The sequence below is a fragment of the Trachemys scripta genome, chromosome 12, assembly GCF_013100865.1.
Source record: "Trachemys scripta elegans isolate TJP31775 chromosome 12, CAS_Tse_1.0, whole genome shotgun sequence".
In the NCBI taxonomy this organism is placed as follows: Eukaryota; Metazoa; Chordata; order Testudines; family Emydidae; genus Trachemys; species Trachemys scripta.
In genome coordinates, this window is record NC_048309.1 from 750642 (window position 1) to 773716 (window position 23075).

The 23075-nt window shown below is 65.2% G+C and overlaps 2 protein-coding genes across 2 annotated transcripts in view; both read right to left on the minus strand.

The window, feature by feature from the left end:
• Window positions 1-11128, minus strand: part of SLC12A5 (solute carrier family 12 member 5) — a 112690-nt gene extending 101562 nt beyond the window's left edge. Inside the window, exon 1 of the mRNA XM_034787576.1 lies at window positions 10941-11128. Within this exon, the coding sequence (XP_034643467.1) occupies window positions 10941-11079 (139 nt within the window). The 5' untranslated portion in view covers window positions 11080-11128. The remainder of the gene's footprint in view (window positions 1-10940) is intronic.
• A 2989-nt stretch (window positions 11129-14117) lies between these two features.
• On the minus strand, window positions 14118-23075 carry MMP9 (matrix metallopeptidase 9). The gene is made up of 13 exons (XM_034787777.1): window positions 21672-23075; window positions 21057-21292; window positions 20454-20602; window positions 20058-20186; window positions 19784-19957; window positions 19453-19626; window positions 18596-18769; window positions 18057-18212; window positions 17147-17375; window positions 16720-16859; window positions 16068-16218; window positions 15804-15907; window positions 14118-15139 (listed from the first exon to the last, which is right to left on the minus strand). The coding sequence occupies exons 1-13, from the start codon at window positions 21813-21815 to the stop codon at window positions 15030-15032; spliced, it is 2070 nt and encodes a 689-aa protein (XP_034643668.1). The 5' UTR covers window positions 21816-23075; the 3' UTR covers window positions 14118-15029.

Below are 23075 nucleotides of genomic sequence, written 5' to 3' on the forward strand. Positions count from 1 at the left end.
CGGGAGTGAGGGGCACCGGCAGAGCTGGGGGGCAGGGCTGGGCTAGCAGGGACCGGAGGTCAGTAGTGAAGAGAGCAGCCTGGGCCTTGGGAGATAAGAGAAGGCCTAGGCCGACGCTGTGCCCTGGATAATGGACAGGTGGCAGGGGCAGAGTCCAAGCAGGGCTCCGGGAATCTGAGCCCCTTAGGCTGCTCTCGGGGTCCTTCCCGTGCTTCAGCACTGCCCCTCAAAGCCGCTCTCCTGGCACCCACCGCAGCCAGCTCACCTCTGCCACAAGCACCACCTGCCCAACACAATCCCCGTCCCTGTCACTTCAAAGGAGGCCTCAGGCTCCCTGCTGGGGCCAGGTCCCATCCCAGGGGTGCCCGGGACTCCCGGCCCTGCCCTGGGGCTGGCTGGGCCCTGCCCCCTCCTGCTCTGCTTGCCCGCACCACACGGGCAGTGACTTGTGGAGAGCGGCTGCCCTGCAGGGACGTGCTCGGAATGGGAACAGCAGCAGCTGGCAGCGGGCGGCACTGGGAAATCTCCGGACAGCTGGGAGCAGGGAGGAGTCGCAGCTCAGCAGGTCTGGGGGGATTATGGGGCACCCAGCTGCCCCCCCCCCTCTGCCAGCCTGCCTGGGAGCCCCCTGCCGAAGCAGGGCACTGGCTTTTCCCCGGATTCTCCCCAAGTGTCGCAGAATCAGTCAGAACGGGCCCATTGGCAGGGAACCCCAGGGCAGCCCCCCGCTCCCCCCAGTCAGGCCCCTTGCCCCCCAGCTGCTGCAGGGTAGGCTCTGCTCATGGGGGCACCAAAGCTGGCACCTGCCTGAGTGCTGCCCCGGTATGCCAGCATCACCTGCCCCAGAGCCAGTGGAGGGGCCAGGCCGCGGGAAGCTGAGCTCGGGGGCTGGTGCCAGCGGCTGCCCTGTGGCAGTGACCGAGGGAGGCTTGTGGCAGCACTAGTGCTCGCCCGGGGCAGAGATGAGGCTTTGCCGTGCCCCGGTGATGTGGATGGAGGGTTTGGGGGGCACCCTGTCACTCACCGGGTCCCCCCACCCCTGCAGCGTGGGGCCCAGCCCACCCAGCCCATTCATCGCTCTGCAGCTTGGTTCTTCAGATGCCTTCCCTTGAAAGCCAGGACACCAGGGATGGGAGCGAAGGGGGGCAGGGAGCCAGGGCTGTGTCCAGAGCCTGGTGCTCCCCAGACTGGGCACATCCAACAGTGCAGCCTCGTCCACCCCCGGCTGGGCAGACAGAGCAGCAGCCTGAGGAGGAGGGAGCAAATGGGGGGCTGAGGGTCGCTGGGGCAGCACAGCAATGCGGGGGGGGGCATGAGCCCCTCTGGCAGCCCACACAGCCTGGCCTGTCTCCTGCCCAGATGTTCGCCAGCAGCTCGGCAGTGACGCGGGCCTGGGCAGCCCCACGGAGCAGCCGACCTCTCCCACCCCACGGGCTGTGCTCACCGGGCGCCCCCCAGCCTGGGCAAAGGAAGGGGGAGGGGCAAGACTAGAGGGAATCTAGCATGGGCATCTCTCTCCTCCCACTCCGCCTGCACCTGCCTCTGGATGGGGCCACTGCAGCCTGGGCGGTGGGAGCCGGCTGCCGAGCCTTGCACTGGGGCTGGGGGCCTGGCCCAGGCACGGGGGTCAGCTAAAGTGCAGGGGTTTTGGCAGCTGGGGCTGGGGCACCCTGCAGAGCCCCCCACCGGCCCCTGCCCGCCAGCTCCATTCCCTACAGCCAGGTGACCCCCGGAGCAGCAGTGCCTGAGCGCCAGCCCCCTCTCCAACAGCGTGCACTGGTGGCCACCGTCCCCAGCAGCACTAGGGGCTGCTCAGAGAGCGTGGGGGCAGCTGGGCTGCAGGGAGCAGGGCAACAGGCTGGCAGTGGGGGGAGCTGCCCCCTCCCCCCAGTATAGCGCTGCGCGGAGGACACTGCATCCTCCCCTTTGCCGTTTTCCTCACGCTGCCCAGGCCGGCCAGCCGCCCGGAAATCCAGACTGGGCCAGCGGAGACAGAGCAGGAGGGGTCTGAAGAAGAGTGGCAGAGAAGGCCAGTCCCCTCGCCCCCAGCCCCCTTCCTTCCAGATGCCAGAGCTGATCCCTTTCCCTGCAGCTCAGCACAGCGCCCCCTGCTGCGCCCTGCCTGCAGCACAGCGCCCCCTGCTGCGCCCTGCCTGCAGCACAGCGCCCCCTGCTGCGCCCTGCCCCACTGCCGCCACCCGCAGCACAGCGCCCCCTGCTGCGCCCTGCCCCACTGCCGCCACCGCGCAGCACAGCGCCCCCTGCTGAGCCCTGCCCCACTGCCTGCAGCACAGCGCCCCCTAACGCCACAACAGGGCACTTTGTATCAGACCTGGTTACGGCACAGGGCTCTGACGGAGGAGGACTCTGTCTGCCTGGGGCAGGACTGTCCCTGGGTTTGGGGTTTGCGCCTCGTGTGCCCCGCTCACCTGACCCCCTGCCTCACATGCCGTGCCCAGCTCCGATTCCCCTGCCCGTGCGGCAGGGCCCCCCTCTCTGAGCAGGGGACAGGCACGGGGCAGCTAATGGGGGGGACCTGCTCAGGTGGCGGAGGAGCTGCCTGCATCCCAGCCCTCTGCCCTCCCCTGGCTCAGCCTCACGCTCCCCCCGGCCAAGCACCACCAAGATAGGTAGGCAGATTCCCCTGACAGGCACACAGCATGTCTCCATGGTAACCACCAGCAACCCCAACCCTGAGCAACAGAGCCCTGTCACCCAGCCCCCCGGGGGATGCCGATGCAGCATCCCCTCCAGCTGGCCCAGCTCTGTGCCTAGCAGCCCCCGCCCCACTCTGGACAGCACAGATCCCTCCCCCACCACAGGGCTGGCGAACAGCTCAAATGATCCCAATAACATTAGGGAACAGCGCGAGAGAAATGACACTGGGCCTGGTTTCCATGGAAACAAGAGAGTCTCCTTATCCAGTTTGGTACCATGGAGATTTCCATGGTGCCACGGCTGTATTTGACCATCTTTTCCATACACCACGTTTGTGTGTCACCACCACCTGTGCCCGGGGCTTTGCCTCCCTCTATGCTACCACCCACCCTCGCCCACCTGCCCTGAACCCCCACGAGCCTCCCCACACACCTTGCCTGCCCCCCCATAGTAGTGCAGCGGGGAGCAGGGGCTGCCCATGCCGTGGGGCTGGGTCAGGAACAAGCCGAGCTGGCTACGGTGAGTCTAGCAAACCCAAGGCTGGCGTGGGGCGGGAATCGTGGGAGGGTGGAAGGCACATGCAGGAGACTGGGCCTAGGGCTCCCTCAGGTGGTGTAGACAGGATGGGCATTGGATTGGGCACCCTCCAGTCACTGCCCAGCCCCCTCCCTGCCCAGCAGAGTCCGGCTCCCACCCCCGGCGAGACGTTCTGGATCCATGGTGCACAGGACCCACACCTGCCCCATGGCGCAGCCCTGCTTCACGCCCCCCACACCAGCTGGGCCTCTTGGCACCATGTCCCAAGCCAGGAATATGCCAGTCACGGAGCTCAACCCCCCCCCAAGCAGAGTCAGGGGTTGCCACAGCAACCAGGTCCTTGCTGGGGCCGGGCAGCCTCCAGCAACTAGTTCAAGGCTTTATTTTAAGAATCACTTTGAATCTGAGAGTCTCCCCCGGCCGCCAAGGGAGGAGGGGAGAGGGGGTAACCCTGCCCCTCCATTGGCCCCGATCTGCCCCTGCGCCAGGGACAGGGAGCAGCAGGACGGGGGCAGGTGTTAATCAGGCCCCACTAAGGAGCCTACCAAGAGCGGGATCCCTGCAGTCCTGGCTGGGCCTGCCAAAACCTCCCATGCAGGCCGGGGTGTGGAGGGAGGACAAATAGCAGGCGACTCACTGCTCTGTGGGGCACTGAACCAACCCCTCAGCACCCGAGGAGGGGCCTCGCCCAAGCCCCACACAGCATGTGCTAAACCAGCTCCTCCCCTCTGCCCGGACGGCCGCTGTGACGCAGGCCACCGCCTGCCCCTGATCTGCACAGCGCCCCCCACGTGGTCATCCCCCCTGCCTGGAACAGCCCTGCCCAGCCCCCCATCACAGCCCCCCTTCCCCAGCTCAGCCCTGCCCAACCCCCATATTCCCTGGCACAGTCCCCCCGCCCATTGCAGCCCTGCCCCATGCCACCCAGGCCCCAAGAAGAGATGTGGGGAGGGGACACTGAGCCAGGTGTGTCTGTGCCCAAGGGTAACCCCATGGTAGGTTGGAGCCTCCGGGGGGAGGGGTCCTTCTGGACTCACCCCCACCCCAGAGTGCTGCAGCCCCTGGCCTGAGGCAGTTCTGGGCTCATCTGTGTTGGGAAAACCCACAGCAGCTGCAGGCAGCGGTGCCCAGCTCACGGGGCATGGACACGAGCAGTTGCCGGGGGGGGGTAGGGACAGGGGGGTGCTGAGTGCACCGGGGGGACAGAGAGTTAAGGGCAAGGGGAAAGGAGGGAACTGCAGGGGGAGGGGAATTTCAGAGAGATCGGGATAGAGAGGGCTGGGGGTGCAGGGAGGCGGTGGGGTGCAGGATGGGGTCAGGGTGCAGGGAGAGAACTGGGGGTCCAGGGAGAGGGCTGAGGGTGCAGGGACGTGGTGCGGTGCGGGTGCAGGGAGGGAGCTGGGGGTGCAGGGAGGGAGGTGGGGTCAGGGTGCAGGGAGAGGGCTGGGGGTGCAGGTGCAGGGAGGGGANTGGGGGTGCAGAAAGGGGATGGGGTCAGGGTGCAGGGAGAGGGCTGGGGGTGCAGGAAATGGCATGACGGGGGTGCGGGGCAGGGAGGGCAGTGAAGCAGGTGCCTGGGGAATTGCTTTGCATTTGCAGCCCTTTGCTCCCCGCCCCATGTGGGGCCAGGGAGGGGATCCTACACATCACCCCTAAGGGATCCCAGAGACACCCCCGGCCTGGCCCCTTCCCCCCATGGCTCTGTCGCCCCCACACAGATGGCTAGGCCCGGCTGCTGCCCCTCCAGTACATCCCCAGGCCCTGTGGGAGGAAAGACGCCCTGAGGAGGGGTGAGCGGGGGGCTCAGGGCAGGGCAGCAAGTGGCTCCCCCCAGCCCAGCTCCAGCCTGGCCAGACGGGGTCGCAGGCTGCATGTGGCCAAGGGTGACCCCTGGTGGCCAGGGAAGGAGGCTCCAGCTCTCACAGTCGGGGAGCAGGCAGGAGCCGGCCCCTCTGGGCTGGGCCGGGCCAGGGACCCTCAAGCCGCTCTCCAGCACCGCCAGCCCGAGGCCAGAAATCACCAGTCCCAGGCATGCTCTTGGGCTGTGATTTCTGAGCCCCCGAGTGTGTGGGTGTGTGCGCTGAATGAGTGTGTGCATGACTGCATTGTGTGTTGTATGAGCATGTGTACTGTGGGTGTGCATGTGCATTATGTTGTGCACTCTGTGTTTGTGCATTGAGTGTGCCCGTGTGCGTGCGACAGCTTGTGCTACAGCTCGCTCATAGTTCATAGGGCACACGGCGGGTTTGGTCCCGCTGACCCGTTGTTCCAGGTGCTGCCCAGTGAGAGGGCGGCCCTGCCTGGTCACAGTCTGGTGTAGAGCGTGGGGGGCAGCAGGTAGGAAGCTGGAACTGGGCCCCACCAACCCCAGAGGGGCCCCCGAGCGTGGAACCGCTGTGAACCCTGCTGAGCTGGCAGGGGAGTGGGCTGCTGTCTGGAACAGCCAGGGTGGGTCCCCCCTCTCTGGCCACAGACACCTGCTCCATTTGCTCTTAAAGGGGCAGCTCCCATTACCACAGCTGGGAACACCACTGCCGAGGCTTGGCACCCCACACCTGCTGCAGGCCCCTCCGTTAGCCCTGAAAACAGCTCGAACAATCGCATCGGCGTCGCTCCTGGAGTCAAGCGAGCAGGAGAATCTCAGCTTCCAGTTGTAATGAGCAGCAAGTTTCTAGCCCTTATGGCTGCAAAGACAATCTGGGAAAGGTGGCCTGAGCACGGCCCGTGGGCCTCAGTGACGCAGCGGCAGAGCGAGGCCGGAAGTACCGGGGTTAACACCTCATGATCTCGGCGCCCTCGGGGTCAGCGGTTCTACAGCGCACAGATCATCAGCAGGGCTGGACCCTAAACCATCACTGCCCCAGCACTGACCTCGTCCACTGCAGCTAGCGGAGCGGGGGGGGGCGGGTAGCAGCTGCTGGCCTCTCCATGGGGCAGCCCCACAGGAACACCCCCCGCCCACAGGTCACCCTGTGTGAGGCAGCAGGGCTCTTGTGCTGCGGGGTGCAGGGCCTGGTCTAGCATTACAGACAACACAGCAGCAGGTACCACCAGGATGGGGCTGCGGGACCAGACCCGGCGCCTGTCGAAGTCAAAGCAGGAACCTCTAGCATGGGGCACATGGTCTAGCAGCGAGAGGGGCCAGGCAATAGTCGGGGGGACAGAAGGGGGACATGATAGCGGTCCTCAGATACCTGAAAGGCTGCCATAGAAAAGCTGGAGAAAAGCCGTTCTCTCTGGCCACCGAGGGCAGGACAGGAGACGATGGGATCAAACTGCAGTGCAGCAGATTTAGATTAAATCTCAGGTGGTCCATGTGAGGGGGAGGGCCAATGTTATAGCCGACACTGTACCATGGGGTGGGGGCCCTGAATTTCCCCAGGTCACTGGCTAAGGGACCTGCTCCATTCAGCCTCGAAGGGGGGAGAGATGTGACGAAGTGGGAGATTGTCTTGTTTTTTCCTTGTTTTTCCAATGGTTTGCATGCAGAGGGAGTTTGTTGTTAGAGAGGACCGGAGAGGGAACTTGGGACCCCAGCCAATGGCCTGGAGGATGGAGACCCCAGCGACTGGTGACCTGGCGACCTGGAGACCCAGCTCAGGAGTCGCAGCCGGTTCTGGCGAGTGGGGGGGACAATGGGCTGTAAAGAGAGGACCCCGGTGACCTGACCAGCTGCCAGAGGAGGGCTGAGAGGAGACGAGGCCCAGGCGACCCAGTTTATGATCCCGTTTACCTGGAGAGAAGACAATGGACAGAGGCGGGGCCTGGGGCCAGTGATATCAGATTCCCAGCTGGGAAGCAGGGGGGCTCTGGGCTGGAGAGGGGGAGCAGGCAGAGCCCCCCTGGATGCAGAGAGACTGGGATGTGCTGGGCTGAGGGAGGCCAGGCCTGAGGCCTGAGAGTTTCCTGTGCTGGGTTCAGACGCTCAATAAACCCTCCTGTGTGACGCTGGCTGAGAGTCGCTCCGGGCTAGAGAACAGGGTTGCATTGTCCCGGGGGGTGCAGAGCGAGGGGACTCCCTGAGGGGGCCCACGGCAGAGACAGACGTGCTAAGGCTCAGAGAGGTGCGGCTCCAGGAGGTGGAGGGGCCTGACCCCGGGAGAGAGTGGACCCCCGAGAAGGGCTGTCTCACTGAAAGGGGTCCCCCCACGGACCGCACGGGGCCGCAAGTGGGCACGATCTGTGAGTCCGTGACACTCAGGAAAAACTTCCCCGCTGTAAGAACAGTCGGACAATGGGACAGACGCCTGGGGAGGAGGAGGCTCCTTCATGGGAGGTTTTCAAAAGGAGGCTGGAGCCGTCTGTCTGGGATGGATCAGACCTTGGGGTCTCATCTAACCCTATGAGTCTAGGGCACAGCTCCCGCCCAGCGCCCGGCTCCGGGGACAGTCCCGGCACTTCCCGCAGCGGCCAGCAGAGGGCGCCCCCTGCCCAGCATTGACCCAGCGACAGGCTCCGAGCCCCGAGCTGCCCCAGCCCGCAGGGAACCGAGCTCCAGCAAGCAAGCTCCCCTGACCCCCAACCCAGACCCCCAACCCGACCCCCACAGCCCCCAACCCCTGCCCAGACTCCCAACCGCCAACCCCTACACCCCCAACCCAACCCCCACAGCCCCCAACCTCTGCCCAGACCCCCAATCCCCACAGAACCCCAACCCCTGCACAGCCACCCGACCCCCACAGCCCCCAAACCACCAACCCCTGCCCTGAACCATGGCCCCCAAACCCTGACACTGACCTCCCTGTGACCCTCAAACCTCAGCATTGACTTTCCTTCTACTCCCAACCCTAGCACTGACCCCCAAAACCCCCTTTGCTCTGCCCCAGCCCACTGGGCTCCTTTGGGGTGCCAGGCAGGGCTGTATTGCTAACCTCAGCCAGGCCAGGGGCTCCAGTCCCCTCCCCCTCCCAGTGAGTCCCTTGGCATGGGGGCAGGTCCCCCAGCAGAGCTGGCGCCTTCCAGCCTCTTGGTCGCTCCCCAGGGCTCTCGCCTCCATCTCAGCCCCATCTCCTCGGCCAGTGCAACCTGCCCACGCCCTGCCGGGCCGGCACTGGCACCATGGCCAGGCCAGAGCACAGGGGACAGATCCACAGGCCACACAACACAAGCCGCACACCCACAGCTCTAGGCATGTGACAACCCCGCCCCCAGCCCCAGAACCACTCAACCCCCAGCACATAGCCACCCAGCCCGGATCCAAAATACCCGCGCGTCTCTGCTCTGAGCCCCTTGGCCCTGCCGCGCGGGGCCAGATTCACCAGGCGCCCTGCAGACGTCTCCGCCAGGCGCCCTTGGAGAGGGCACAACTCACAGCTCCGACGCAGCGGGCGAGGCGCAGCCCCCTGGGTTTCTGAGATCGATACGGCTCCAGTGACAGGGCCGGATACGCAGCCAAGAGCCCTGTGCTCTGGGACACGCTGTGCATGGGGAACTGCCTCGCTCCAGCCCAGGGGCCGGAGCCATGCAGGCCCGGAGGGGGAGCGCAGCACCCCCTGCTCCCAGGGGCCAAATGCTGAGCCCTGGGCAGGAGCTGGCAGCCCTTCCGGCACGGACACTGCCCCAGCGTAGGCCCCACTCCGGCCAGACTGGGACGATCCCAGCACTGCCGGCTTCTCACCCTGGTGAGCCTGAGCAAGTCCCTGCCCCTCAGTGCCACCTGCATCACCCTCTAACGCGGGGCACACCACGCACTGCACCAGCCAGACATGTATTGTGCAAAGCTCCCTGGGACAGGGGCCAGGACTAGAACCCTGTCCTCTCCCCAGAGCAGGCCTCCGTGAGCGCCCGCAGCTGGCAGCAGCAGCCAGTGCCTTTCCTCTGTGGGCTACACGCAGAGCCAGGACTCACGGGGGCACATGCCCACGTGCACGTAGACCCAGGACGTCACAGACGGGCTCACATGTGCACGCACAAAGCCAGGACGTCACACTCACACCCATGGGGGCACACACAGCCAGGACGTCCCATGCACGTGCGCACACACGTGCGCACACAGCCAGGACGTCCCATGCACGCGTGCACACACGTGCGCACACAGCCAGGACGTCCCATGCACACGCACACACACACGTGCGCACACAGCCAGGATGTCCCATGCATACGCATGTGCGCACACAGCCAGGACGTCCCATGCACACGCATGTGTGCACACAGCCAGGACGTCCCATGCACACGCGCGTACACACGTGCGCACACAGCCAGGACGTCACACACACACACACACACGTGCGCACACAGCCAGGATGTTCCATGCACACACGCACACACACGTGCGCACACAGCCAGGACGTCCCATGCACATGCGCACACATACGTGCGCACACAGCCAGGACGTCCCATGCACACGCACGTGCGCACACAGCCAGGGCGTCCTATGCACACACGCACACACATGTGCGCACACAGCCAGGACGTCCCATGCACACACACGTGCGCACACAGCCAGGACGTCCCATGCACACGTGTGTGTGCGNTCCCATGCACACACACGTGCGCACACAGCCAGGACGTCCCATGCACACACGCACACCCAGGATGCCACGGCTCCGACTTGCCACACAGACCCTGACAGACACTCTAACCACCAACCATTAACTGCCAGGCTCAAGTCAAAGTCATGCACAGAAGCCAAATGCCGCCCAGGCTGTTGTCTGCTCCCAAAAACGGGCAAAATGGCAGGCAGTGGAGGGGGTGGCAGGCTGGACATCTGACCCACCGCCTCCCCGGGCAGACGCAGGCTGGTTGAGGGCCACAGTTTGTCATGGTCTCGCCCGCACTATCGGGAGGCTCAAGCAGCACAGTCAGCACGCTGGGCCCATGGCCGACTATGGGATGTGTGTGAGCGGAAGGACATGGAGTCCAAGTCCTAGAAGTGAATAGCGGGGGCTCGACTGGGGGGCACCAGCAGGGCGGTGGGGGGAGCCCAGGGCTGGGCTAAGGGGGCTGCAGGTCGGGACTCAGGGGCACCCGCAGGGCTGTGGGGGGCTGCAGGTTGGGAGTGAGGGGCGCTGGTTTGGCTGTGTGGAGAAGTTCATGTGTCTGGCTGCTGCCCGGAGTCTCTCGCTCCCAAGAGCCCTGGCTGGGGCCAGCGGGCGCTGCCCGTGGTGGGTTTTCCCCTGCAGAGTCACCATTCAGCAGGGGGCCAGGAGCCCCGCCGGGCGCTACGTGTGCAAGGGGCTGGACAGGGGCTGCAGCGCCCCCCCCCCCCAGCACATTCCTCGGACCCTGTGCCCATCCCAGCTCCTGGGCAGGCAGCTCCCGGTTCAGCTGAGAGGAGCCAGGCCCAGTCAGGCGAGTCCCTGCCCCCAGCGGGCAGGGATGGAAGGCAACTAGTGCCCGGCTCCTCTGGAGAGAGCCAAAGGTTACCCGGGGCAACCAGCCATCTCCCTGCCTAGCGCCCCTCCCCAGAGCGGAGCCCAGCCCCCACGGGACCCACAGGCACTTTCCCTCTTTCCAATCACAACAGCAACTTTTGCTCCAAGCCACCGGCCAGGCCACATCAAAGGCTGCCAGGGCCAGAGCCCGGTCAGGCGCCAGTCACAGGCCTCAGGAACCCGGCTCCTCTCAGACATGGCTGCTGATGCAGCCCGCTGCCCCACTGCCCCAGTGGGGCAGCCAGCCCCGCCCACCCCAGCCCAGCCCCGTCCCTGCCCCCCACTGGGAGGGCTCCTGGCAGGTCACTGTAGCAGCCAGGTCCTCTGTGCTGCCCCGGGGTGCCCGCACCGTGCCCGCCGAGCATCCCTTACCTTTGCTGTCTTCTCGGGAGAGGCTGCCAGGCTGGGCCCCTTGCAGGGGGGCGGCATCTCCATGGAGAGCGGCAGCTGCCTCTTGGCATGGGGCCCCCTCCTCCCGGGGCAGGGCCGTGACGGTGAACCTCTGGCTCATGCCCCAGCAGTGGCCGGCGAGCGCTTCGCTGGCTCCAGCCTCTCGTCTCCACAAGTGGCTGCCGAGGCACCGGCTGAAGAGACAGAGCGGCTCTCCCTCAGCCGCTGCCAAGGTCCTAGTGCCCTCCTGGCGCTGTTCTGCACAGGCCCCGGCACTGCCATCCCCACGGGGACCGCGGAGCCTGCGCTCAGGAGCCACGCAGCCCAGCCATCCCCCGGGCCCCAGGCTCCCCGGCCAGAGCCAAGCCAGACTTCCCAGGGCTCCCGCAGCCCTGCTGAGGGGTCCAAGCTAGAGCAGCAGCACCCGCCGTGTCTGGGCAGGGCCTGGCGTCGGGCTCCGCAGTGCCCCATGGCCTGGACTTCCCCACCAGCCAGCCCCGCTGGGCACTGCAGGCGCGGTCAGGGCAAGGAGCTCAGCAGCTGGAGCAGGGGCGGGGTGGGAGGCAACAAGGAGGCAAGTGGGGCAGCCATGGCTCGGGGGGGTCAGTGGAGAGGATCCAACCCACCGGCTCAGGGGCTCCCCCAGGCCCAGGGCCGCTCACGATTCAGCTCTTCTCCGTTGGGCTGGGGGACAGGGCCTGGCTTGTGGCATTTTGCTCGTTAGGTGGCCCCAGGGCCAGGGTGAGCTCTGGAATTACAGCTCCAGCCCCATCCTGCCCCGCATGGTGCATGAGGGACAGATTAACCCCAGCTGGGCAGCGGAGGGGGCAGAGATGCCCAGGCTCCACTCTCATTTGCCCAACGTCGCCAGGAAACCCCCAGTCCTGACTGGGCCCCTTGGGCCGCGTGCCTGTAACGCCTGGGTGGGGGGGAGGCCAGTGGGAGAGGGCTCAGCAGAGTGGAGATGCGCCTGCATTTGTGGCAGCATCTGTCTCCATGGTGACAGTGTGACATCAAGGACGCCATTGGCCGGGTTTCCATAAAGGGACTTTGCAAGACACGAGCGGGGCGTGTGTGTGAGAGGAGGTGACTCCACGGGACTGGTGTGGGGCAGGGATTTGCCCCCAGAGCCTTCGCACCCGTTTGCTCTGCAGCCAGGACTGAGCAGAGCACCAGCTGCGTGGTGATCAGCGGGCACAGGCCTGAAGGCCCTCACCCCAGGGCTAAGAGGATGAGACCTCCCAGGCCCATGTGGGGTGCACGAGCACCTCGGAGCCTCAGCCTGACTTCTCTGTTCTGCAAACCTTCCCCTTCCCCCATCTCAGCCTCATCCTCTACTCAGGGCCCCACCCCCACCTTGCTGGTCCATATGAACTGCCCCAGGGGCAAGTACAACCTCCTTTTTCTCCCCAAACACCTACATCAAGCTTGGAGCAACACCTTCTACTGGAACATCCAGGCCCCACTCTACCTGCTCCCCAGACCAGCCCCCAGCCACCCCTAACACTCTACGAACGATCCTACTCTGAGGAGACTCGGGTCCTGAGACCAAAGCTGGGACCACTGGCTTCCTGCTGAGGGTGACTGCATTCCCTACCAATTCAGCCCCCTGGCTGCTCACTCTGGACCCCCACTAAGAGCCCTCTGGCCCTGGAGCAAAATTTACCCAGCTCCAGAGGGTGCAAGGGAGGGACGTGCGGCTGGGGCAGCGTTGTGCATCTGGCCATGCCTCTCTGATGAGTATGCAAATCACATCAGCCCTCAACTTTCCCCTATCACCCATAGGGGGAGGCAGAGAACACCATATGCAAATAAGCCTGGCAGCCCCTAGCAGCACAGCCTTAATCCTCCTGCTTCACCTCTAGAGGGCACCAACGAGCCGCCGTCCCGGCAGGCTGGCTACTGCTAGTCCGCAGCGGAAGACGGGAGGTTCTTACCCACGAGAGCTGATGCTCCAATACTCCTGTTAGTCTCAAAGGTGCCACCGGGCCCTCTGTTGCTTTTTACAGATTCAGACTAACATGGCTCCCCTCGGATCGTAGACTATTGTGGCCAAAGCTGCAGGGGCTGACGCTGGTGCCTGGGGTGGCACTCAGAGCTCCCTGCAGCGAGAGCCCGTGAGAACGACCGCCCCAGCCCAGCCACGTGCGGACAGTCAGACTCTAGACCAGAGAACTTTGCTCTGCTCCAAGGACTCACTCCGGGAACCTAAGGGCTGGGCTGCAGATTGGCAGCCAGCAGAAGGAAGGAGTGGGGCTTGCGGAGCCCGAAGCGAGGCGCTGGTGGGCGAGTTTCCCCCGGTGGCTCCCTCGCACTGTGAGCAGGTGATAGCGATTCACCCTGTGCCCCTTGGGTCACTCTGAACATGTCACCCCCAGCCAGGGCACGGCGGCTGCAGACAGGTCGGGGTCTCAGGCCTGCTAGAACTTTGAAACCCTCCAGGCCAATTTCCTGTGCAGTGCGGGCGGGTGGAGATCCATGCGGCTGGGATGCCGGCCCTGCACCAGGAGACCGGGAGCATGCAGGGGCAGGCGGGAAGGAGTAAAACCAGGGGGCAGGGGCACTAGGAGACGTTAGAGGAGCATGGCAGACGGGAGGACAGGAGAGGGCTGGTGTTGGGATGGTGCTGGGAGGGCGACACTCTGCGATGTTGGGTAGAGTCCCTCTGAGCTGGGCTGGATGCCCAGCGGAGCTGAACTGTGACCCTGAAACGATCGGGCAGAGATTGGGGGTGGGGGCGAACAATCCTCAACAGCCAATGAGAAAATAAACCCTGGTGATTTGGGGTGAATCTCTTGATTTTTAGGCCAATTGCGGGAGCTTCTGGAGTCTCTCCTGAGCTGGGGATGCTTGGGGTGGCCATGCTGCAGCCCCCACCATGGCCCCCCACTCCTGCCCCATCTCTAGGCCACCCCCATCCACCTCCCCACAGCAACATGCCACCTTCACCTGTGGTGCAGCCCCCAGCCCCACACCAACACTCCCTGCACTCTCTGCATCCCCCCACCGCAGGGGGACCACGGTGCCGGACAGGAGAGGCCTGGAAGCCCCGGCCCCAGGACATGGGAGACACTCTCCCAGCCCCCGTCCTCCCTGGTGCCTGCCCCCAGCCAGCTCTGGGTGGATGGATGGACAGACAGAGCAGCACCACACGCCATGTTTCTCCAGGATTCTCTTTATTAAAAATGTGCACGGTACAAAAATGGCAGCAGGAGAGAGAGCGAGGGCCGTGCCCAGCACTCCCTGCGCCCACTGAGGCCGGTGGCACCCGCCAGGCCCCCAGTGCGCGGGCACCAGCTCCTGAGCAAACCCAGACAGACAGACACGGACTTAATCAACTTCGGAAAAAGACAAAGTCGCTTACAAATCTCTGAGCAGTTTGCACCAGGCAAACCAATCCGTGCAGCACACGCAGGCGGGGGCCGCCACCTGCAGAGACCCGGGCAAGGGACAAGAGCCTTTAGCTAAAGCATCCTGTTCCCCCACCCCCCACCCCACCCAGGATGCAGCTGGCGCTGAGGGACCAGGATATTACAGCTCCCAGAGGCTGTCGCCTCTAGATCTCGTTTGCCCTGTCCCATTAGAGCTACTGCCCAGAGTCTCTGGAAAGCAGGGCCCGTCCCTCCCTGGACCCACCTGGGGCTGGAAGGCAGGCCCTGGGCAGAGATTCCACGTGCCAACTCCTCCACTTCCCCTGCCGGCCTGGGGCTGCCACACAGAACGAAACAACAAAAACCAAGAGTCTGCAGGAATGAAAGAGCCACTGGCGGGGAGAAGTGCCAGCCGGCTCTGGTGCAAGGATGAACGAGCGGCTGGCGGGGAGAGGTGCTGGCCCGTGCCAGGCCGGCTCTGGTGCAGGGATGAACGAGCTGCTGGCGGGGAGAGGCGCCGTCCAGCTCTGGTGCAGGGATGAACGAGCCGCTGGCGGGGAGAGGCGCTGTCCGGCTCTGGTGCAGGGATGAACAAGCCGCTGGCGGGGAGAGGCGCCGTCCGGCTCTGGCGCAGGGATGAACGAGCCGCTGGCGGGGAGAGGCGCCAGTTGGCTCTCGTGCAGGTGAAGCCACCTGGGCCCTACTGCTCCGGGCAGTTCAGGATGTCGTATTTCACGTAGCCCACCCGCTCCACCTGGTAGCGCGGGGTCATTCGCCAGTAGAAACGGTCCTGGCAGAAGTGGTACTTTCCTGGGCCAGGGAGGAATGCAGAGGGAAGGGGTTAGCGTGAAGGAGGAGCTGTGGGACCTGCCTGCTCCCAGGCTCCGGGGAAGCCACGCACAGCCCCCACTCCCCAGCCCGGCTGAGCGCTCGGCCGGCTCAGGGCAGTGCCCCAGAGAGCGTGTGCGGCCCAGGCCCAGCACCTTCCTGGAGCCAGCCAAAGGGCTCCGAAGCCACAGGCTCTAGTGTCTTCGAATGGCAGCAACAAGGAGCCACCAGGCCAGGCCTCAGCGAACCATCACCCAGCCACGGGGCCCCAGAGACCAGCCCCGCCTGCCCCCCCTTTCACTCCGGAGCAGTGGCCCTGGATAGCGCACCCAAGGGCAAGAGCAGAGTGCTGGGTGGGGAGCGCAGCAGCGCTCAGGCAGAGACGGGGGTGCCGTCTCCCCAGGACTCCCCGGCCCTGGGCTCGTGGCACCAGCCGATCCTTCCAGAGCCAGGCGAGGGTCAGACTGGGGGGTGGAGGGTGGAGGGGCCGGCCCTAGAGCCGCAGGGTCAGCCTGGCAGCATAAGGGCAGTGCCAAGGTGCCATGGAGAGCTCCCTCGCCCGGCTCCGCAGCGCCAGGGCTCCGCACTCAGGTCCATCTCGGCCCAGAGAGAGGCCCCGCGTCCCAGAGCCCAGAACCCTTCTCACCTTGGTAGAGGAAGACATCGTGGGCATTGAGGGGCACGCCAGCAAAGGTGTCATCAGTGAGACGTGGGTAGCCCTTGTCCACCTTCTGGACTTTCACGTCCATCCTGTGGGGAGAAGAGCAGCGCTGGCTCAGGCGCCCACAGACCCGGATGTGGGGCCCAGCCTATGTGGGCCTCTGTCACAGGGGCAGGAAACGAGCTAATTCCCTGAACCCGATGGCCCCCCCGTCCCCGTCGGCCCTGCACCGACCGCGCACTCACTCACCTCCAGTACTTCTCCCCACTGAAGAGCAGCACTTTGCCGCGCCCCCTCTGCAGGGCCCCTGAGATCCGCTCTGCCTCCTTACCGATGCCCAGCTTCTCGATCCCGCGGGGGCCCGTCACGCTGCTGCCCATGTACACCCAGAAACGCCGACCTGCCACAGAGACACGGTGCTAACAAGACAGCCCCGACCGCACGAGAACATGCACCCGCTCAGCCCACGCACGGGCACCACAGTCCAGCGAGCCCCCCAGAGGGAGCAGAGTGGCAGGGCACGGAGCTGCAGCCCACGCTGGGGAAGGACCAGTCCCTCAGTCGGTCACTACGAGAATGACCACTGGGCCCCTCCCCCCACTCCAGGGTGCCCAGGGCTCTAGTGACCAGCTCGGCCCCGTCCCAAGCTGCTTGGTGGCTCCCAGAGAGAGGCGCTGGGGCAGATGCTGGTACTGACTGACCCCCCCATGCAGCAGCCAGCCCTGAGCAGCCCCCAGGCTTGCGGCAGGGCAGGGTGAGTGTGGGGAAGCTGGGGTAAGAACCCAGCATCAGTGCAGCAAGGGCCAGGCCAGGCCTCCAGTGAGGGACACCCAGGGCACCAGGCAGTGGGTCTGTAGGGGGCCAGGAGGTCCTGGCAAGCTGGGCAGGTCCCAATCCTCACCCGAGAAGAAGTAGAGCTTCTTGGTGAGCAGGTCCTGGAAGGCGGCGTCGATGAGGGCCGGGAGCGCCGGCCATGTGGCCGAGATCCGGAATGGGCCCTGAATCGCCCCCTTCCGGGATACAGAGCTTTTCCAGAAATTCCTGAGGAGGCAAGATCCCAGTGTCATGCCGGTAGCATGGGGGTGAACCCCAGTGCCCCTCCACCCCCAGAGCCCCCTGCCAAGCTCGGCCCTGCTGCAGCAGACGTAGGGGTCACACTCTAGGGGAGAGGGGACCCCACTGGCTCCCTTCATCAGCAGAGGGCTCGGAGCGGCTCGGCTGGGAGCAGGGGTGACTTCAGGATTAAATGCCCATGTAGATTACCAAGGTCTGGGCTCCCCTCATCCCTGTGCCCCCCACCCCCGCCACAGGCCGCAGGGCTCGCTCACCCGCCCTTGAAGAAATGCAGCTCCCCGTTGATCTCGGTGATGGCGTCGAAGGAATTCACTTTGCAGGCATCACTGCTGGGGTCCACAGGGCTGGGCTCAGTTGGCAAGGGATAGTCATCATCCGTGGCTGTGTCAGGCTCTGCTGTGGTTGTGGTGTCCGCGGCTTGCGTGGTTGCCTGGTCAGGGATGTCTGGCGCCTGGGTCGTTGGTGCAGGACCAGAGCCCTGGCCTGGGAGACGGGAAGGAACATAAGTCCAAAGCCACAGGAGAGGGGCCCATCTGCTGGCGGGGCAGGTGATACCGGGGCCCCAGCAGGGCAGAGCCGCACAGCTGGGGCAGGCCCCACGCAGGTGAGCCAGAGGCCCCGTCTCCTGCTGCCACCACGTGGGTCACGCTGCCAGCGCTTTGGGCTTGGAACAAGCCTGTCTGGAGCAGTGGGGAGCTTGACGGGTTCCCATTGTGTGCCCTGGCACCCAATTCCTGCAGTGGGTGCCACCCTTGACAGGGAGGGGCAGGGGAGATCTCAGAGACCCAGGCATGGCTCCCGAGCATGGGCTGCAGCCTGTCATGCATCCCTGCTACACTGGCATGGAGCAGTCAGGGTTGCCATAGAAACTGGCATCTCCATGAATACTGATGGAAACGCTGAGCCAGTGACATGTGCAATTTGGGGCCATTTCTCTTTCCAGGATCCGTGCCGTGGCCCTGCGCTGCCGCCCACCCCTGCCCACGGCCCTGCACTGCTGCCCAGCCCTGCCCACGGCCCTGCCCTGCCACCCACCCCATCCTGCTGCCCACCTTGCCCGCAGCCCTGCCCTGCCGTCCACTCCTGTCCTGCCGCCCACCCCTGCCCATGGCCCTGCTCTGACACCCACCCCTGCCCGTGCCCGGGCTCAGGGCACCTGCTCACCATAGAGGAATTGGATGCCGCTGACATCGTCTGGGTGCAGGTGGAAGTCCTTGATGTAGCTGTACATGGGGTACATCAAGGCCTCGCGGACACTCGAGTGGTCCAGGCCCAGAGAATGGCCGAACTCATGGGCAGCAACCAGGAAGAGGCTGTAACCTGAAACCCCAGAACAGCTGTCAGGGTCCAGCCAGCCCCGCCCGGCCCCGGGGGTCTGACGCCCACCCACCAGCCGCCAGCCGGCCCCCACTGGCCCCGGGGGTCCGACACGTGACCCAGCCTTCCCCCACTGGTCCTGGAGGTCTGATGCCCCCCCCCCCACCAGCCAGCCCCGCCCGGCCCCGGGGTCTGACGCCCCACCCCCAGCCAGCCCCACATTGCAATCCAGAGAGCCCTGACCAGCCACCTGCTGCAACACATGCCCCAGGGGGCTGAGCTGCAGCAGCCGTAGCTGGGCTGAGGCCAGGGTCCGTGACTGCTTCCTAGAAAGGGCCCCGTGCGGGGCAGAGGTGAGTGGCCTGGGGCCCAGGGAGCGGCCGTACCTTGGTCGGGACAGAAGCCCCACTTGTGGTCGGTGTCGTAGTTGCTGGTGGTGGCACACCAGAGCTTCCCGTCCTGCCGCCCCTCGCTGGTGCATGCGCTGTATGTCTGGCCCAGGAAGGTGAATGGGAACACACACGGGTCGCCCTGGGAGTTCCCGCCAATCACAGCTGTGTCTGCAGCACAAAACCAGCCGGGTGAGCAAGACTCCAGCACCCTGGCGAGGGGGGCGGGTAGGGGCACCCCTAGGCTGCCTGGGCCCCTCTGAACAAGGAGACATCCTCTGGGGCAGCTGCCACTGCAAACACAGACTCACTGGGGGGCCCCCGAGGGCAGGGGGCACAGAGTATGGGGAGGGCAGCAAGGGCCTGGCTTCTGAGGAGTCTGGTGCTAGCCCAGCTCATGCGCCTGCCCCAGGGCAAGAATCCTTACGCCAAACGGTCCTGGGCAGAGAGGCCAACGCCAGCAAGTGCCAAGGTGCATGAGCCAGGGGTGAGTGAGCCGGGGGCTCCCAAATCCAGCCCCCTCTCAGGCTTTCTGTGCAATTGGCCAGGGCTGCGAGCAGCCAGGGCGGAGGATGTCGTGGGGCTGCACGCTGGGCCATGCACTCGCAGCAGGGCAGGAGTGCTGACAGCCCGAAGCAGGGCCCAGCTAAGCAAGAGAGGCGTCCAGGTTACAGGGCTGAAAGAGGCCCCTGGGCAGATGGGGAAAGCGCCCAGCTGCAGCCCTCCAATCGTACCCAAGGGAAGAGACTCCTGCAGAGCACAGCAGGGCCGGGGGAGGTGCTGTGCCCTAGGGGGCCACCCCATCAGCTGACACAGCTATTGCCCGAACAGTCCCGCCCTGCGCCCCCCAGTACCTCTGTTGGGGCAGAACCCGTATTTCTTGTCCTGGTCGAAGCTGGCGGTGGTGGCGCACCAGCGGTAGCCGTCAGAGCGCCCTTCTGTGGTGCAGGCATCATAGGACTTCCCCTCGAAGATGAAGGGGAAGACGCACTTGGCACCGTCGCTGTTGCCGTCGTAGGTGTAGAGAACTACCCGAGAGATACAGAGAGCGCTGGAACGTCTCCACCAGGCAGGAGCCTCTGGACTCACAGCAACCCCTCCACCCCAGTGCCAGGGAACCTGCCTCCCGATATCCTCCCTGCCCGGGGCCCCGCCCCAGGGCTGCCCCAACGCGCTGGTACTCACGCTCGCTGGGGCAGAAGCCGTAGACCTTGTCCGTGTCATAGTTGGCGGTGGTGGCGCACCAGGGCAGCCCGTCGGAGCGCCCCTCTGAGGTGCAGGTGGAGTAGGACTGTCCCTCGAAGGTGAAGGGGAAGTGGCAGGCGGCCCCGTTGGCATTCCCGTAGCTGGTTTTCACCACTGGTGGGGAGAGAGGAGGGGTGTGGTTCAGGGGCTGCGGCTAGTGCCAGTGGGAGGGTGGGTTCCCCAGCCAGGCAGCGACCCTGGAGTCTGGCCTCACCTATCCCTGTTCCCAGCGTCCAGAACTCGTCGTCATCGAAGTGGGCATCTCCCTGAACCCCTTTGCCAGGGGGGAAAGCGTGGGCCAGAAGTCCGTCCTTCCCGTCAAACGGATACCCGTCACCGTGCTCTGGAGACAGAACCCCACAGTCAGCCACCCGCCTGGCTCCTGAAAGCCCCGTCTGCCCAGAGAGAGCAGGGCGGAGATGGCCAGACCCCCCTACAGACGTGCCAGCCCACGCGCCCAGCAAACACCATGCTGCCAGGGGCTGCCAGGAGGTGTAAATGAACAAGTATAACCCAGGAAACCTCCCCCCATGCCTGCCCTTTGGCCCCCTCACGAGCCCTGACGCAGGCACCCCACACCCCACCCACCCGCCCTTAGAGAGGGGCTCACCCTGGGCGCCAAACTGGATCATGATATCGGCCTCGCCGCTCTGCAGCCGGGTGAAGGTGAGCGGGGTCACGTCACTCCACACCTTGAAGGCTCGTGCGAAGGCATCGTCTATCACAGAGGCGTCCAGGTCTGGGGAGTAGTTTATTACCCTGCCGGGGTGGGGGTGGGGAGGGAGGAAGCCGCACAGGGTCAGACCCGCAGGGCTCTGGTGCCCCAGAGTAACCCCCCAGCCGCAACTAACCACGCAGGGAGGGGACACCTGAGACACACAGGGGCCCTTCTGCACTCACGGGACTCAGTCCAAGGCCTCAGGTGCTCCAGCCCGATACGATGGCCAGCAGAGCCCAGTAGTGCCATGGCACAGAGCCGCGCCCGCCCCCCCGCTCCGGCCTGGGCCTCCCTAGGCCAGGGGACTGCCGGGGACCTCAGCCCAAGCAGGCTGGAGGACATTACGGCTTAGTCAGCACTGCAGCTGTAGAATCAGCCTGCCTGGCCTGGGGCCAGGGCTCTCCCTGCCTGCCCCCAGGTGCAGTCCCTGTCTGTGGGGCATCGCTGGTATTTGGAAGTCCAGGAGTGGCCTGGGGGGGGGCGGGGGGGGCTCACCGGTAAGTGAGGTCATTGTGATCCCACTTGAGGTCTCCTTCGAAGGTGAGGAATGTGCCCACGTCGGGGACGCCGCAGCGAGGTGCTCGCATGGCCTCCATCGTGCTGGCGTCCAGCTCCCCCGTCTCCTGCAGGCCCAGCTGCTTCTGCATCCTCCGGAGTGCCTTGCCCATGGATAGCTGCCTGCTGCGGGTCTGCCCCTCGGACTCCGTGTAGCCGAAGCGCAGCAGGTAGCTCTGCGCAAGGAGAGATGGTCAGAGGGGCGGGCAGCGCCGGGCAGGACTGGCAGTGCCTGCTGCCAGGACAGGACCAGCTGGGCTACCCAGAGGGGAAGTGACCCATCCCTCCCCATTCCCAAGGAGACTCCCACTTTCCCCGGCCCTGCATCCAGGACACCCCCCTCCTCTCTCGAGAGCAGGCTCACGGTGCAGCCCTCCAGTCTGCTCGCCTCCATCCCTCCTTTGCCATGGATGGGGAGACAGCCAAGGCCCTGAGAGTGGTCACTGGGCTCATCTTGGCAGGGGACCCACGAGCCCACTGTCCTAACAGCCGACCCGCTGCACAGGCACCGGGCACCTCAGGGATGCCCTGCTGGGGGTCCCAGCCCTTACTCACTTCTGCAAGCTGCAGATCCGTCCGATTGCTGACCAGCTCCCCCGGGAAAGTGATCACAGCCTGGGGCTTGGAGTGGAGTGGTGCAGCCCAGCAGGTCAGGGCCAGGAGCCCCATGGCGAGCGGGGCCAGGAGAGTGAGCCCCATGGCGAGGCAGTGGGCTGAGGTCGCTGGGCTGTCTGTCTGTCTGTCTCTGGGTACCCGGCTGCCCTGCGGCTCTGTGCCGGGCAGAGCTGACAGCAGCTATTTATGCTGTGGAGGGGGGTGAGTCACTCAGCCCCTCTCCCAGCCGAGGTGACTCAGGCCCTTGGGGCTTTGCTCAGCTCTTTAACTATTTCAACACCTTGTTTACCAAAACACAGCCTGCAGGAAGCAGGACATCCTGTGAGGCAAGAGCAGCGGGGGAGGGGCTCCTCCGTGCCAATGCGGTGCCGGGGCCGCCCAGCTGGCAAGCGGCACACCGGGGCCTCCTCCCCAGGCTTCGGCGCTGGGACGCTCCTGGCCTCTGAAAGTCATCACAAAGTTTTGCTGCCCGAACCTGGTTCCCCCAAATGGGTTTGGGGCGACAGCTCTGCCCCCAGGCCCTGCATGAATTCAGGGCTGGACTGGGGCCAGGTGTCTGTTCCTTGGCCCAGCTCCAAGGGGGTAGAACGAGCAGAGAAGAGACCCACCCCTGAAGTGGGGAGACACCCAAGTTAGCGCTGCAATGGCACTGCTGCTTAGAGTGGAACCTGCAAAGGCCTCATAGACCCACGTGCATAGTCAGATCCACCCGAAAACTGGCCTGTCAGGGCAGCATGAAGGGTGCAGCTTGTGGGGCAAGTTTGGGGCAATTTGATGCAGGGGGCTCCAGATACTGGTCCCCCAGTGACCTATTCCGTAAGAACATTTTGACTTATAGGCCCTCAGGATGCCCGTCCAGCTCCCCATGGGTCGTCCAGCCAGCCGCCTGCCTCGGCCGCAGCCAGAACCAGCTGTCTCTTGTGCCAGGAAACGGTGCCCTATGGGAGGGGTGGGGGGCACGGTCAGGTGGAGCAGCGTGCCCAGGGTGCCCAGGCATGGCTGACTATGGTGCTTTGTGGTACAGGGAAGGGAGCTGCCCACACGTGCACTGCACCAGTGCAGAGCACCAGGGCACGGCTCCCACAGTCCTTTGCCGCCGACCCCCTTGGGTCTGCTCTGCAGGAGTCTCCCCTCAAGCCAGCGCAGGGACAGGCTGGCCAGCGCCCTGGGGGAAGGGGCAGAGATTACCCCTTTTCTCGCAGGTCACTTTTCCCCACGTGTCGTTTCATCAGCACAGACTCAGGTAGGCTATGGCCCCAGCGAGCGTGCCCTCCTGGCGCAGAGCCAGAGGTCAGCCCAGCACGTGGCCCAGATGCTGCCTCGGCGCAAGGCTCCGTGGGCCTT

What these genes read in the sequence shown, in the direction of transcription:
- MMP9 (XM_034787777.1), bottom strand. Translation starts at nt 21,815, where the DNA reads ATGGGGCTCACTCTCCTGGCCCCGCTCGCCATGGGGCTCCTGGCCCTG. An exon ending in CGGCATCCAATTCCTCTATG is followed by an intron (nt 17,376 to 18,056) that starts GTGAGCAGGTGC and finishes CCCGTCTCCCAG; the next exon opens with GCCAGGGCTCTGGTCCTGCA. An exon ending in GAAGCTCTACTTCTTCTCGG is followed by an intron (nt 16,219 to 16,719) that starts GTGAGGATTGGG and finishes TCTCTGTGGCAG; the next exon opens with GTCGGCGTTTCTGGGTGTAC.